The sequence below is a fragment of the Marmota monax genome, unplaced genomic scaffold (assembly GCF_021218885.2).
Source record: "Marmota monax isolate L192 unplaced genomic scaffold, Marmota_monax_Labrador192_F-V1.1 WCK01_AAM20220418_F8-fsc00160, whole genome shotgun sequence".
In the NCBI taxonomy this organism is placed as follows: Eukaryota; Metazoa; Chordata; class Mammalia; order Rodentia; family Sciuridae; genus Marmota; species Marmota monax.
Window position 1 is genome coordinate 1,077,665 of NW_026694183.1, and position 13,599 is coordinate 1,091,263.

Here is a 13,599-nt window from a genome sequence, read left to right on the forward strand (position 1 = left end):
AAGCCAAGTTGGACAGAAGTGAAGGTACCCTGAGGACCCACTCTTTGTGACTTGTGTCTAAGTGAGAGTAGTCTCCTGGGCCTGATCCCTTAAAACCAGCGGAGCTTGACACTAACTCTAGGTAGCTGGTTTCAAAATTGAATTAAACTATACAATACTCAACTGGTGTCTAGAGAGTTGGGAAATTAGTTGGTAAAAGAGGAAAAAAACCATGTTGGGTGTCAGAAGTGTTCCGAGAAATAATTTTCTTTACCATCCACTAGAATCTAAGTTCAATGAGAGCACAGATTTTTTTTTTCTCTTCTGATTTCTTCAATGCTGATTCTAGAAGACATTGAAAATACCCGGCAACAGCAAGTGGTCAATATATAGACTGAATGAGTCAATGAAGGGGCGTACATCAGAACAGGAATGAGTACATGAGGACCAGAGAAGACCACCCCAAACGGAAGGAAGTATGAGCTGCATGCCCAGTTCAAGGGCAGGTCAAAGGGTCACCGCAGCTGGGAAGAGTTCAAAGAAGGCACAGAACTAGAAGCACAGCGGTGAGCAAAGAGGAAGAAGAACGGGGCAGAGGAACTGCAGGGCAGACGCGTGGTGCCTCACCCTGGGTGGCTGGTAGATACACCAGCAAGGTCAGCAAGGGCTAGAACCTGGGAGCCTTGGAGGCTGGAACTGGTTTGTTCCAATGGCAGTAGAGAGCCACTGAAGGGTTTGGAGCAGAGAAATGACCCAGTCTGAAAAACTGAAAAATATCATTCCAGCTGCCAAGTGGAGCAAGGTCAAGCAAAGGCAGGGAGGCCGGGCAGAGGCTGCCATGGCGATCCAGGCAGAGATGCGGAGGGAGACTCATCACCCAAAGAGCAGCTCATGGGGGAAGTTAAAAAATCCAAGGCTTGGAAATGGGTTCAAAGTGGAGGCAGAATAAAACACCACTTAAGCTTGTGGGTTTTGAGTTGCTAGAAGGACGTGGGTGCTCCATCCTTCTTGGAGATGAAGGCTTTGAGGGAGACATCTAGGACTCTGGGTGTCTTCTGCAGGGAGACGTCAAAGAGATTGGCAGAGAAAGGGAGGGACTGAGTTTGGCACCAAAAGCCCTCAGCGCAGAGACTTGCACTATGACTGCTATGCCTGCTGCAGCCACCATGGGGGAGCGAGATGCGGGAGCATATTGGGGGTATGCTGCCCTTGCTCCTGAGTTAACAGTGCCCACTTCAAAGATCAATGAATCCAGAATCCGAAATATATTCTTTATTTTAGGATTGGAAATAGGATAAGGAAGAGACAGCTTTGTTAGTTGCCACTGAGGTACCATCGAAAGAACATCCTGGGGACACAAGGAGATACATGTATTGGAGGAGGGATTCGTAAGAGAAATATAGGTACTGAAGCCTTGATTTTGGGATCTCAAAAGGTGAGCAGGGCCTGACTCCCAGGTCTGAGGAGGAGGGCTGGGGTCTGGACCCCTGGGTCTGAGGCAGGAGGCACTGGGATCTAGAGTCCTGCGTCTGAGGGAGGGACGACGGGGACCTGGTCTCTTGGCCGGGGGAGGGGGCTTGGTGGGACCTGGACCTCTTAGGTCTGAGGGAGGAGGGCTGGAGTCTAGAGTCCTGGGTCTGAGCCTGGCTCCCTGGGTCTGCAGGAGGGGCAGCTGGACGCTGGGACTCACCACACCAGCATGGTCGCCATCGCAGATGCCAGGGCGGCTACAGCTGCGAGCATGCAGAGATTGCCCAGCGTCAGAGCCTCGGGCCTGGCCAGCAGTTCGCCCAGGCTGGGCCGCCAGGGCTCGATCATTTCCGCGTCCTGCGGCGCCCAGCTCACCACTTCCCGAAACGCTACTTGGAGCTCCGTCTCGCCGCGCGGGGGCGGGCCCGTCACTGCGGGGGGCGCGCACGTCACCGGGCAGAGCCCCGCCCCCGCGGCCCCCCGGCCCCCCGCCCCCCCCCCCCCCCGCACCGTTCAGGAAGAAGTAGAGGCGCGCCAGGGGGCGCTGGTCGTGCTTGATCACGCAGGAGAAGGTGCCGCGGTGCTTGGGCTGCACTGGCCGGATCCGCGCCAGGTACCCTCGGGCCTGGGGCACTTCTCGGAAGTAGGACACGTCCCCAGTGCGCATCTGCCGGGGGCGGCGGGGCGCACCTGAGCCAGGTGGTCCCCTCGCTGCTCCCAAGCCCCGCACCGCGCCAGGCCCCGCCTCCGGCCACGCCCAGGTCGCAGCTCGCCGGGCAGCCCTGCCAGCGCCCCACCAGCTGCTCCCCAGACCCTTCGGGATCCCGCCCCGACTCACACCTCCCGCAGCGAACTTCCAGGTATAGGTGACCTCCTCGGGCGGCAGCTGGAAGCCCACGACACAAGAGAACATAGCCTGCTCCCCCCGATTCACCGTCACGTCCTGAACTGAAGACCAAGGGGCGCTCCCGCGGGCCGCCACGGGTGCCCTGGGCCCCTTCCCTTCCTCACAACAGCCCCTTTTCTCCAGTGGTGGTCCTGGCACCTCAGGCCCCGCCCCTCACCTGGACAGTCCAGCGGAAGTTTGCAGAGACTGGAGAAGCACTTGTTGCAAAAGAAACGCCGGGCGACCTCCTGGACCCCTGTGGGGCGAGGACGCGGGATCTACTCTTCTTTGGGTCAACTGTGGGCTCCCTGGGTCCTCTGGGCCAGGTGGAAGGTGACCCGCCTTCCCCGCGTCATTCCTGAGGTGCTTCTCACTCCTGGCCACCCTCTAGACCTCCCGTTGGTTTACTTGGGGACCCCGGAACCGTCTTCTTTGAGCTTTTAAAGCAACCTGGCTGACTTCTCTCCAGGGTTCTTATTGGCTTCCTTCGGGTCTGAAGCCCACCCATGCCCTGCCACCTTAACTCCCAGATTTCGACCCGACCGCCCCTGTTCTCCGCGATCCTATTTGTATTTAAGACCTTACCGCAGGGAGGGACGCAGGGCTGAACTGCGGAGAGAGGGGACGCATTACTACCCGAGAAATCGCTGGAGGGACTCAATCTAAAGTTCCGCTCGAGGGTGGCACCAGGCTGGACACCTTCCCTCAAGGGGCGGAGCCAGGCCTGGGGCACTCCCCCAGCCTAGATCTGCAATGCCCCACCCAGGAGCGGGCCCAGGTCCTCAGAGAGCCACCCAAGGGGCGAGGCTAGGCCCTCAATGCTCCACCTAGGGGCGGGGCCACGTCCTCAGGGCCCCGTGAAGAAGTCAGACTTAGGCCTGTTCAGGATAGAGGGGACATCTATCACACCTGTGCCCGGAGGAGTGAGGGGACATCATAAGTGTATTCCACAGGGGGAGCAGGACTAGATGCTTGGCGATCTTTGGAGAAGCCAAGACCTAATTATTAGGAGGCCGAGTTAAAGAGGTAAGGCCAATCTAGTCCACTAAGGAGATCCAGTTGGAGAGGGAATCTTTCAGAGGGCGGGCAAGGGGTGGGGGACACGCTGAGATCCAGGAAGAGGCCTGGACAAGTCTGGTCCGCACTGTGCTAAGACTGATGGAACTGAAAGGACACCTGCAGTCCAAGGGGCAGGGCCAGATGCAGAGTGGTGCAGGCGGGATGGACAGCTGCCTACCAAGGGCTCCAGCTCAGAGTCCACCAGAGGATTGTACGGAGTGGTCAGGGTTTTCAGGAGTGGGGTTTTCCAGCTGTGTGTATCTGGGGCCGGGAGGAGGCTGGAATCTATTTTACCTTCTTTAAGCTGTAGAATGGCCTTCTTCATTTCTTCTGCAGCAGCAGGAAAGGCGTCCTCAAAGGACCCTGGAGGGTGGAGGGGCCCTTGTAGAGGTGGCCTTTTCCTCTGACCCACTCAACAGGGCTCGCTGTCGTGCCGTGTCCTTTCTGCACTCATCTGTTACTACTACACCTGTCTTCCTGCCTTCTTCATCTGTCTACTGGGAAGCCTGGCAAGTCCCTCCTTGTGCCTCCTGGGAGTCTCTCTCTCTCTCTCAGACAGAAACCCTGTCCTGAAATATTTGCCCTTACCTTGTTGAGAAAAAAGGGAAAATAATGACAAAATCCTCACCCAGGCCTACAAGGTCCTAGGTGGTCTGGCCGAGAGTTCTGTCTTCCTCTTTTCTTTCACATGAAAAGAACCACATTCCTAGCACCCCAGGGACTTTGCACAAGCTGGCTTCTGATTCCAGCACATCTTCCCCACTGATTATTCTCCAGTGTTTACACCTCAAGGGTCACCTCCCTACGATTTTTTCAACAATCATAAATCTACAGTCTTCTTGAGTTCCCTGTTATTATCTGTCATAGCTCCCCATTCATTCCATACATAGTTTTCATCAGTTTGCAGTCTCTCTCTCACACACGCGCGCGCACACACACACACGCATATACAGAGGTCTATGCTGATCATCGAAGTATCTATCTTAGTAATATGTCCTTGTTTAGATGGGGGGGGGGGGCCTGAGTCTTAAAAAGAGCTCAATAAATATGTGTACAATGAACTCCAGAATCCAGCTGGAATTGGAACCCACAGGCAGTGGCCTATGGCCCAGATCCACCCTCGGATGTGTTATATTTGGCCTGGAAAGTGTTTTTTTTTTTTAAATGAACTGGTTGCCAAGATATAAAATTTGGAAAAGTCACATAAAATATTTGGCATTGCGTTTAAAAATTTTGGAAAGGCTGAAATGCAGAGGCTGCATCTCCACGAGGCAGTGATGGGCTGGAGCTTCGTGCCCCCCCCCCCTCCCCGCCTTAAGAGGCCCATCCCTGCTTGTCCCCAGCCCAGGCCCTGTTGGGATCTCCACTCTTACTGCCTTGCTCCCTGGTGCTCAATGGGGTTTGACCATTGCCATGTCCAAGCTGCTGGGTTGTGGCTCTTTCTGCTGGACCTCTGCAGAGAGCCTGGACGGCTGGATTGATCTCACGGTGGTGGTGGTTTTGGATCAGAAATGTGGCAGGATGCTATGGGATGGAATGTACCCTCCCCTTCCCCAAATTCATGTGTTGAGGTCCTTGTCCCCAGTGTCTCAGAAGTGACTGTATTTGGAGAGCATCCAGAGAGGTGACAGAGTTCAAGTGAGGTCATTAGGGTGGTCCCCAGTCCAGAATGGTGGGTGTCCTTGTAAAGAAGAGGAGTGGGATGCAAACCCTCAGGAGGGAAGGCCACATGCACCCGGGAGAAGACAGCCATGGGAGCCCTCAGAACAGCCACACCTTCACCTCCAACTTCTAGCCCCCAACACTGTGAAGACATGAATGTCGTCTAAGCGGCCCGTCCGCCCCGGCGCCTGTCTCAGCAGCCCTAGCAAGCCAGCCACAAGCACTGTACGCTGCCTCCAAACACCTAATTCTTCCCTCTAATAACAGAATGCTGGGTTTCACCTGGGAAAGCACTCCCCTTCCCCATCTAGCTAAAAGGCTGTGGTCATATGATCAAGTTGTGGCTGTTAGATATAAGTGACAGTGTCATGTGAGTCACAGCCTTAAAAGGGAGGTACTGTCACACTACTGATTCCTTCCGCTGCCTCCATTCTGCTACCTGAAACTTGGTTTGGATGACTGGAGCTCCAGTAGCCACACAGGACCATGAGGACCAAGGTGATGATAGAGCGGAAAGCTGGAAAGAACTTAGTTCCCCATGAAACTGGAGCTCGCCCTAAGAGCCTAACTCAGACTTATTTCATGTGAGAAAAATAAACTTCTAGTTTGCTTAAGCCATGGTGGGGAAGGAGGAAAGGTTCCTCTGTGACTCAGTGAGGATATTGGCAGGAAAGTGGCTTAAGCCGTGATCATCGGGTGCACACTCAGAGGGGTACCACTGAAGCTAAGGAGTGCGTTCCAAATGAGAAGTCGGGGACTTAGAGGTCTTTGCTTGGCCACAGAACAGGAGTGTGGTCTGCAATGGCAGGGTGACCAACACGATGAGGTCACATGGGACGCTCCTGGGAGGCCAGGAATTGAAGGAATCACCGTGAGCTATCTACGGGTCGAACCAGTGACTCACAAGGAGAGTGAGTGGGGGACAGCCCAGTGAGCCGGGGAGGCAGGGGTGTGACCCAGAGAGGGTGGGGGTGTTGGGAAGTGTCCCCCAGGGAGTGGCCAGAGGGAGGTGCTCCATCTCTGGCTCACATCACCTGGGGTTGAGCCCTGGCATGTCTGAGAGCACCTGTCTCACACCCAAGGGATTCCCTGGGCGACCCTGGTCAGCCACTTAACTTCCTGACCCTGAGTCTCCTCCTTCATAAGGTGGACACAGTGTCTGCCTCCCAGGGCAGGGAGGGGGCTAAGTGCCCCAGGATATCTAAGCTGTCTAGTGGCACCACTTAACGCCAGCCTGAGGTAGTGTCTATCAGCCCTCAGAAGGACATGCAGAGGGCACCCGGGGGACACACAGGAGGGCAGCTAGTATTGTCACCACCTCCCAATCTGAGATGGAAAGGCAAGACCTGAAGAAGTCAGGGAAGTGGTCCAGGGTTACACGGCCACCTTGAGCCCTGCAGGCCTCTCCACCCACTCATTCGTGTGACCTATGACTGTCCTCTTTCCCCACAGTTGAGCATTTCTCATCCAAGTGCTGAGACCAGAAGTGTTCCGATTTCTAGAGTTTTATAAATTTTGGAATAGTTGCTTGTACATAAGAGAGATGTCAGAGAGGGGGCGCGAGTCTCTGCATGGCGCCCCGCTTGGGCTTCATGCACACCTGATATGCAGCATTTTGAGTGCACATGTCATGTGAGATCAGGTGTGCAGTCAAGTTGTTGCTCAAAGTTTCAGTTTTGGAGCACGTCAGATTTCAGATCTGGGGGTGAAGGACGCCAACCCTGCCCCACTATCCACCCCACGGTGCATACACAGGAGCGGTCTCCCCGTGGCCACTAAGAGCAGCACTAGTCCCGCCATCCATCTCTCCGGTCCTCCCCGGGGAGTCATCTGTTCTTCCTGTTCCCCGCAACCACATGCCTCTGGACCTGTCCATCTCCAGACATCTGAGTCTGCCCTTCCTGTCCAGCGGAGCCCCAGCTTGCCCCTCTGGAAAGTGGGGCGGTGATGCCGCACCTCCGGGAGCTGGTACAAGGATGCATTTTAGGGCGGTAATTAGCACAAGCCACAGGGCGGACACACTCCTTTCCCATGCACATGCGCGGGGCAGGCCTGGCGCCAGGTCAAGCCCTCCCTGGCCTTCCTCCTGCCCCACCCGATGAGTCCCAGACCTCATCTTGGCCGGCCTGGACCACTGCCACTGGCAGGCCACCACTGGCAGACCTCTCGCTGTGTCCCACATGGCTGCCAGAGGGAGTCCTGTGTCTCTGGGTAGCATCCTGCCGTAGCTCCCCACCTTAAAACAGAAGACCAGGCCATTCCCCGGCCCACAGCAGGCCTCCTCGGTGAGTCCAAGCCAGAATCAGCAGCACTTGTGAACTTGGTAAAAATGTCTATTCTTGGGTCCTACCTCAGACCTGCTGGTCAGAAACAGAGGGCAGGCCCAGCAACCTGCCTTGTAACAACTCCGAGAGGTTCCGACATCTACTAGGGCTTGAGGACCACTGTCTGCGTGGACTGATACCACCTAGTCTCTTGCCACCTCTCCAGGCTCAGCTGTACTCCAGACCCACTGGCCCTGTTTTCTCCTCCTGAGACTATTTCTCCAGGTCTTCTGGCTCTCACTCAACCTCATCCCATCTTTGCTCCACTGGATCCTCTCATCTGCACCCACTCTGACCAACCCACATCTTACACAGTCTCTGCATTCCCTTCTCCCATTGCCTCCACAGCACAGATCACCTACTGACATTATTTCATTGACTGTCTGTGCTCTGACCCTCAACAGTAAGCAACCGAGGGCAGGTGGTGTGCAGTTTGGGGCTTGGCTGTGTCCCCAGTGGTATTCCTGGCACATTCAGTGACCGCCAATTGACGTACTGCACCGCCTGTCCCAGCCTCCAGCCTCTCCCCCGGTCTGTCCTCCACAGGGCCCCGGAGGTCCTTGCTACATCAGAGTCGACCCTCTTCACCCGACATGGTCGTCCCAGGTCCCCAGCTCCCCCAGGGCAGTCTTTGTCTCCTGAGTCCTCTCCTGAACCTGGCATCTGGGTATCTTGCTGCCTCCTGGATGTCCCCCTAAGTCATTATGTCCTTCCTAACGCCCATGACTGTCCCCACCCCAGCTCGTGTTCCCACGCCCCTCATCTCAGGAGTGACCCCAGTCCACCCAGGCATGGAGAGGAACCCCAGGCACTGTCCTCAACTCGGCCTCCCCCTCCCCACGCAGCCAGTCCGATGGCCCACTCCGAGTCCCCTTCTGCTCAGGCCTCCTCCCCGCTGGCCTGGCCCTCACCCCAGAGCCACGCACTCCACTCCAGGTAAGTTCCACACGAGGCCTAGAGAGGTCTCCCGTGTGCCTGGTCTTCATAAAACCTTTGCAATAGGCCGCCCCGTGGAAAGGGCGTTTCCGGGAATCCCGCTCCCGCTCCTTCTGACTCCTGGGCTCCCTTGGTGGGTGGGGAATCCACAGCAAACCCTCTCCAGGCTGCCCCCGGACGCCCCTGGATGGACGGGAACCTCTTTTCGGCTTCTCTGACATAAAGCTTGGTGGGAACAGAGGTACCCTGGGGATGCAGAGTCGAGCCCTGGGCTCCCAGACCCCAGAGGAGGCAGTTTATCCTGGCAACAGGGCTCTGTGGCCTTCCCAGCACGCCCTCCCTACCAGGCACCACTGTCTGGCATGTTTGGGGAACACGGGCCGTGTGGGCAAGGTGACCAGGTGTGACTGCTGCTAAACTGCCTCTTGGCCACCCTGTGTCCTCAGCAGGCTGTCTCTGCACAGGACTCTGTGCATTCCTGGGGAGCCACACGCGTTGCTTCCACCCCGACGCTGGCAGGAGCCATTCTGCATGACCATCACCTGAATGATCGGCACCGCTGTCCCCACCTGTCTTCCTGCCCCCCATAAGCCTCATACATCACGGCTGCAGACTTGCTGGATGGGCTGTCAGGACTACATGTCTGTGTGTCCTGTCTCCATGACTACCCTGGGAGGCAGGAGGCTGTCCCACTTTACAGATGGGTAAGCGGAGGCCAGGCGAGTGATACAGCAGACCTCGCGGGGGGGGGGGCGGGGGGGGATTTCTACACCACTCTTGGGCTCCTTGTCACCATCTGTGGCCTGGTTTGCACTTGCACTTTTCCCTCTCCCCAAAGAATAACCTAAGCCACTCAAGTTCAGGGCTCACCCCGCCCAGACCACTGCCCAACTCCAGGGGTCCCTCCAGCCCTCTCAGTCTGGAGGCTTCGGGCCAATCCCACAAGACACTCACCCTGGGCGGCCGCTGCTTCCTGGAGGGAATGGGCCATCTGGGTGAAGGCGTCCTGCAGGTGGCTTCTCTCCCAGTAGTCTGAGGGTGAGGGACACGCCGGGGCTGGGAGGCAGCTCCACCAGCACCAGGCGCCAGCCTCTGCCTTCTCTGCCCCTCCCCATCACTGCCTCGGTGGCCGTCCTCCCGCCCCTGCCTCTCCAGGTCTGTGGCCTCCCTTCTCTGAGCAATCCACTCCCTTCTCCTGTGCTGTGGCGGCCCTCTGGGCGGGCACTTCTCCCTCTGCCTGTGTCTGTCTCTCCCTCTCCCTGCCCTTCTCCCGGCCTCACCAGCCCCTGCTCAGGGCCCTGGTCCAGGCAGGGTGGAGTCCTTACTGATCTCCACGTTGGAGAGGCCCTTGAAGGCAGCCGTGAAGGCCTCCTGGCACTGCTCAACCTGGGGGCCCCGGGCCCACATCTTGCAGAGGCGGAAGCGCTCAGCGTAGGATGTGAAGCAGAGGAGACAGGCCCAGGTGGATGCCCTGAGGACCAGCAGGGCCAGCAGGGCAGACGGGACAGCGCTCACCAGGGACAGTGGGGCCATCTAGGAAGGTCTCAAGGCCTAGGAGAAGCTGGTGACCTTTGTGAGGTCACTGCAGTGGGGGAGGGGCAGTGGCCTGGGGACAGAGGTTGGGTTTCAGTTGGTGGTCAAATGTCAGGCTCCCATGAAGGGTTCCAGGGGTCAGCCTACAGTCCCTAGGTTTGTAGTTGGTCCAGACGCCAGGCTCCCAAGAACCTCACCTGTGACCCTGGACGTCCTCACAGGTTAAAGGGTCTCAGGGACCCAGAGGCTGGCAATGCAGTGTGTGGTGGCCCCCAATAGACCCTAGGATGGGGGTGGGGGAAAGACGAAGACAGACACAGGGACACTGAGTGCCAGAAAGAAGACCAAACAGAGACAGGGAGAGATACCAACCCACCTCCTGGTGGGAGAGACTGAAGGGGCGAGGTGCAGGGACATGGACAGAGCACACAGCCCAGCTCCTTCCAAGGTCCCTAGGGCAGTGGTACAGGCCTGGGGTCCCTGCTGCCCCGTCCTGTGCAGGGCGCAGCCTGGGGAAAGCTAGGAGGCCGTATAGTGATCTCCGTGGGTGTCCTCCTCAACTATACAACCTCCTACCTCAGCCCGGGGGGCGCGGTAGGTGGACAGACCGGACAGATGGGCAAGGAGGGACAGGGAGGGTGGGGAGGGCCGGGAGGTCCCAGCCGCGATGGTGAGCCCCCGACACAGACCCACAGACACGAGCTTGTGTGCGGCGAAGGCCCCGCAAGGTCGGTTCTACGGGTGGGTGCCAGGACCCAGGAGTCCGGGCCCCCGGCCCCCTCCTCCCCAAGAAACCTAGGAGTCTAGGGCCCAACCACCTCCTCCCTCAGACCCAGGGTCCAGGCCCAGCCTCCTCCCTCAGACCCAGGGTCCAGGCCCAGCCTCCTCCCTCAGACCCAGGGTCCAGGCCCAGCCTCCTCCCTCAGACCCAGGGTCCAGCCCCAGCCTCCTTCCTCAGACCCAGGGACCTGGCCACTTCTCTCCAGGGGTCCAGGCCCAGCCTCCTCCCTCAGACCCAGGGACCTGGCCACTTCTCTCCAGGGGAGGTACAACCTGAGAGAAGTGGCCAGGTACCAGTCCCTGGCTTCCCAGGTACCAGTGGGACAGAACTTCACCAGTCTGGGAATTTGGCTCTTGGCCATCTGTGCTCTCTCCCTCCCAGACAGGCTGCCTGGACTCCAGGGCTGGGGAGAGGAAACCTTCAACCTGGGCATTTCATCCGGGACCTCCTCCTCCTCCTGACCTCTTGGCATTCACAGTGATGACAGCATGACCCCCAACCCCTGACTCTGCACAGCCCAGTCTTCTCGGCCACCTCCCAGCCCAGGGAAGGAGGTGCTAGCTCTCTCCCATTTTTGCAGGTGAGCCGGAGGAGGCTGAGCCCGAGGGAGGAAGAGACCCAGCCAAGGTCTGCCGGCTGCAGGTGGGAGGGGCCCTGGCAGCCCACACCCACCCTCCCCACTGGACCTCAGCCACGGGCCTCGCGTCTCCCAGCCGCACCGGGCCCCGCAGCTCACTCTCCTCAGCCCTGTCCCTCGTCCTGTTTCTCTCCTACCTGCCCCTTCCCATCCCCGCCGGCTCAGCGGTACCTTACCTGGCTCTGGGCTCACCCCTCCGCTGCGGGGCTCCTGGGTCCCGGTCTGCCTCGCCCCTCCGGGCTCCTCCCTCCCTCCCCTCCCTCCCCTCCATTCCTTCCCTGTCCCTTCTGCTGTCCTTCATCCTCCTTCCCTTCCGGCTTTGTCTCCTTCTCCGCGACCCTCGGCGCCTTCCCCACCATTTCGGCCTCCCTCGCGCCCTCTCGCCGGCCTCCTCCCCGGCCCGGCCCTCTCCCCCTTTCTCCTCCCCTCCCCCTCCCCCTCCCCCCGTCTCCCCTCTCTTTCTCCTTCCCTCCCTCCCTCCCCCTCGCGCTCGGAGCCAGGTCTGGAGCTGGGGGTGGGGTGGGGGTGGGAAGGGGCCCGGGCTGGGGAGCGACCTGCCGAGGAGGGCGGAGGGCGGGAAGGGGCGGAGGAGGAAGGGAGGCGGGGGCGGCCTGCGGTCCGGCTCCTTCCCCCTTCCCTCCTTCCCGGCCTCCCCGACCCTCCGCGGGGGCGAGAGTCAGGCCAAGGTGGGGAGGAAGGGGAAGGGAGGCGCCCCCCCCCCAGCCAACCTGGCCCGCCGCCCGGCCGGCTCCCGGCATGCCCCGGGGCTGCCTGGGGCCTGGGGAGGGGGTGAGGGGAGCCGGGAAGCGCGTCCCAGAGATTCCTGGGACCCGGGCATCGCCCCCACTCCCCGCCGGGCTCTCCCGGGAAACTGAGGCCCGGGGACAAGGGTCAGGGCTCGTTCAAGGTCACCGGGCGAGGCGTAGAGGAGCTCCCTAGGTCCGCAGGCCCGCTCGGGGAAGGGGTCGGCACTGTACATCCCCAGGCCTGGGTCCCCCTCCCCCTCTTCGCGGACCCTGGGGAGCCCCCAAGGGTCAGAGAGCAGACCCAAACAGTCTGGCACCATAGCAACCGGATGGCCCCGCCCCCTTAACCCCTGGAGGGCTGGACTCCAGCTGGGGCGAGGGAGGAGGTGGGGACCCCTGGGTTCCGGGGCAGGACCCCCACACCCCCTACCCCAATCCCGGCTGCTAGATCCTGGGGATCTGGACTCTGGGTTCTAGAGGAGGAGGGGTTTGGGGTCCGTTCCTAGGGAGGAGGGGCTGGGGTTCTGAACTAGGGTTTCCAAAGTGGGTGGGGGTTACGGTGTGGACTCCTAGGTCTGAGCGCAGAAGGCGGAGTGGGGGTGGACTCCTGGGTCCTGGGAAGCGTTGGCTAGGGGTTCGGATTCTGGAATTCGGGAAGGGGCAGGGTGGTGGACTCCCAGGTCTGAGGGAGGAGGGGGCTGAGGCCTGGAATCCCGGGTCCCCAAGGGAGCCTGGACGCTGGGCCTCTCCTCCGCCAGACATCCCCTGCCCCCGGCGCTGACCCGGGCCTGTCTGGCAGCCCAGACAACCTCCCCCTCCTCCTCAGCCCCCTCCCACTTGCACGGCTCACCCTTGACCCCTCAAAGCCCCGCAGCCCCATCCCTCCCCCTCCCCCTCCCCTGCAGCCAGACGTTAACCGTTCCGCTGCCGGAGGCACCTCCAACGCCAGACTGTCTTCCTCCACCTCCCCAGCGGTCCCTCAGTCCCTTCCACCCTCCGATCCTACCTATCCCAGCCCACCTCTCTCCTCCCTCTTGAATCTAGGAGATGTTCCCAGCTTTTGCAGCCTCTGGACCCCGGAATTCAGGTCCCTAGCCCCCTCTTTCAGTGATTCCCAGCCCCCCAGCCCCAAGAACCCAGAAATCCAGGCCCCGCAGCCTCCTCCCTTGGGGACCCTGGAGTCCGGCCCAAGCCCCATCCCCCTCTGGTTCCGCAGACTCACGGCTCCCGCGGCTCCCGCGTCGGGGGAAGGGGTCTCCTCCACTAGCCCCAGGCCCGGCGGGAGGCCGGCCGCCGCCGCGAGTCCTCTCCATCCTCTCCCGCCTCCGCCGCCCGCGGCCTCTCCCCTTCCTCCCGCCGCCCCGCCATCCTCCTCCCGGTCCCCGCTCCCTCCGGCCGGCGCCTCCCGGCTCTGCGGTCCGGGGCTCCCCTCCCAGGACCCCGCTGGGCGGCGCGGTTCGGACCAGCCCCCTCCCCGGGGGGCCCCCGCCCGGCCCCTCCCCGCTGCCCAGCCCAGTCCGGCCTGGCTTCCCCCCTGCCCCGGAGCTGGCCCCGGTCCAGGGGAAAAAATTCCATCCAGCCCCGGG

At 60.2% G+C, this 13,599-nt stretch overlaps 1 protein-coding gene across 2 annotated transcripts; it reads right to left on the reverse strand.

The window, feature by feature from the left end:
- Nucleotides 1-1,236: 1,236 nt before the first annotated feature.
- Nucleotides 1,237-13,364, reverse strand: Spaca6 (sperm acrosome associated 6). 2 transcript variants are annotated; one of them, XM_046466088.2, is made up of 9 exons: nucleotides 13,236-13,364; nucleotides 9,271-9,348; nucleotides 3,689-3,757; nucleotides 2,921-2,944; nucleotides 2,514-2,591; nucleotides 2,288-2,397; nucleotides 1,960-2,116; nucleotides 1,670-1,880; nucleotides 1,237-1,327 (listed from the first exon to the last, which is right to left on the reverse strand). In XM_046466088.2, exons 1-9 carry the CDS (start codon nucleotides 13,324-13,326, stop codon nucleotides 1,294-1,296), a joined length of 852 nt encoding a protein of 283 aa, XP_046322044.1. In that variant the 5' UTR covers nucleotides 13,327-13,364; the 3' UTR covers nucleotides 1,237-1,293. The 2 variants fall into 2 exon arrangements, with proteins under 2 accessions (XP_046322044.1, XP_046322043.1); XM_046466087.2 differs by lacking the exon at nucleotides 13,236-13,364 and adding an exon at nucleotides 9,642-10,033.
- Nucleotides 13,365-13,599: the final 235 nt, after the last annotated feature.

Coding starts and splice junctions, on each gene's coding strand:
- Spaca6 (XM_046466087.2), bottom strand. CDS start 9,849: ATGGCCCCACTGTCCCTGGTGAGCGCTGTCCCGTCTGCCCTGCTGGCC. Junction 2,398..2,513: donor ACTTCCGCTGGACTGTCCAG/GTGAGGGGCGGG, acceptor CTTGGTCTTCAG/TTCAGGACGTGACGGTGAAT. Junction 1,881..1,959: donor CCTCTACTTCTTCCTGAACG/GTGCGGGGGGGG, acceptor CGCCCCCCGCAG/TGACGGGCCCGCCCCCGCGC.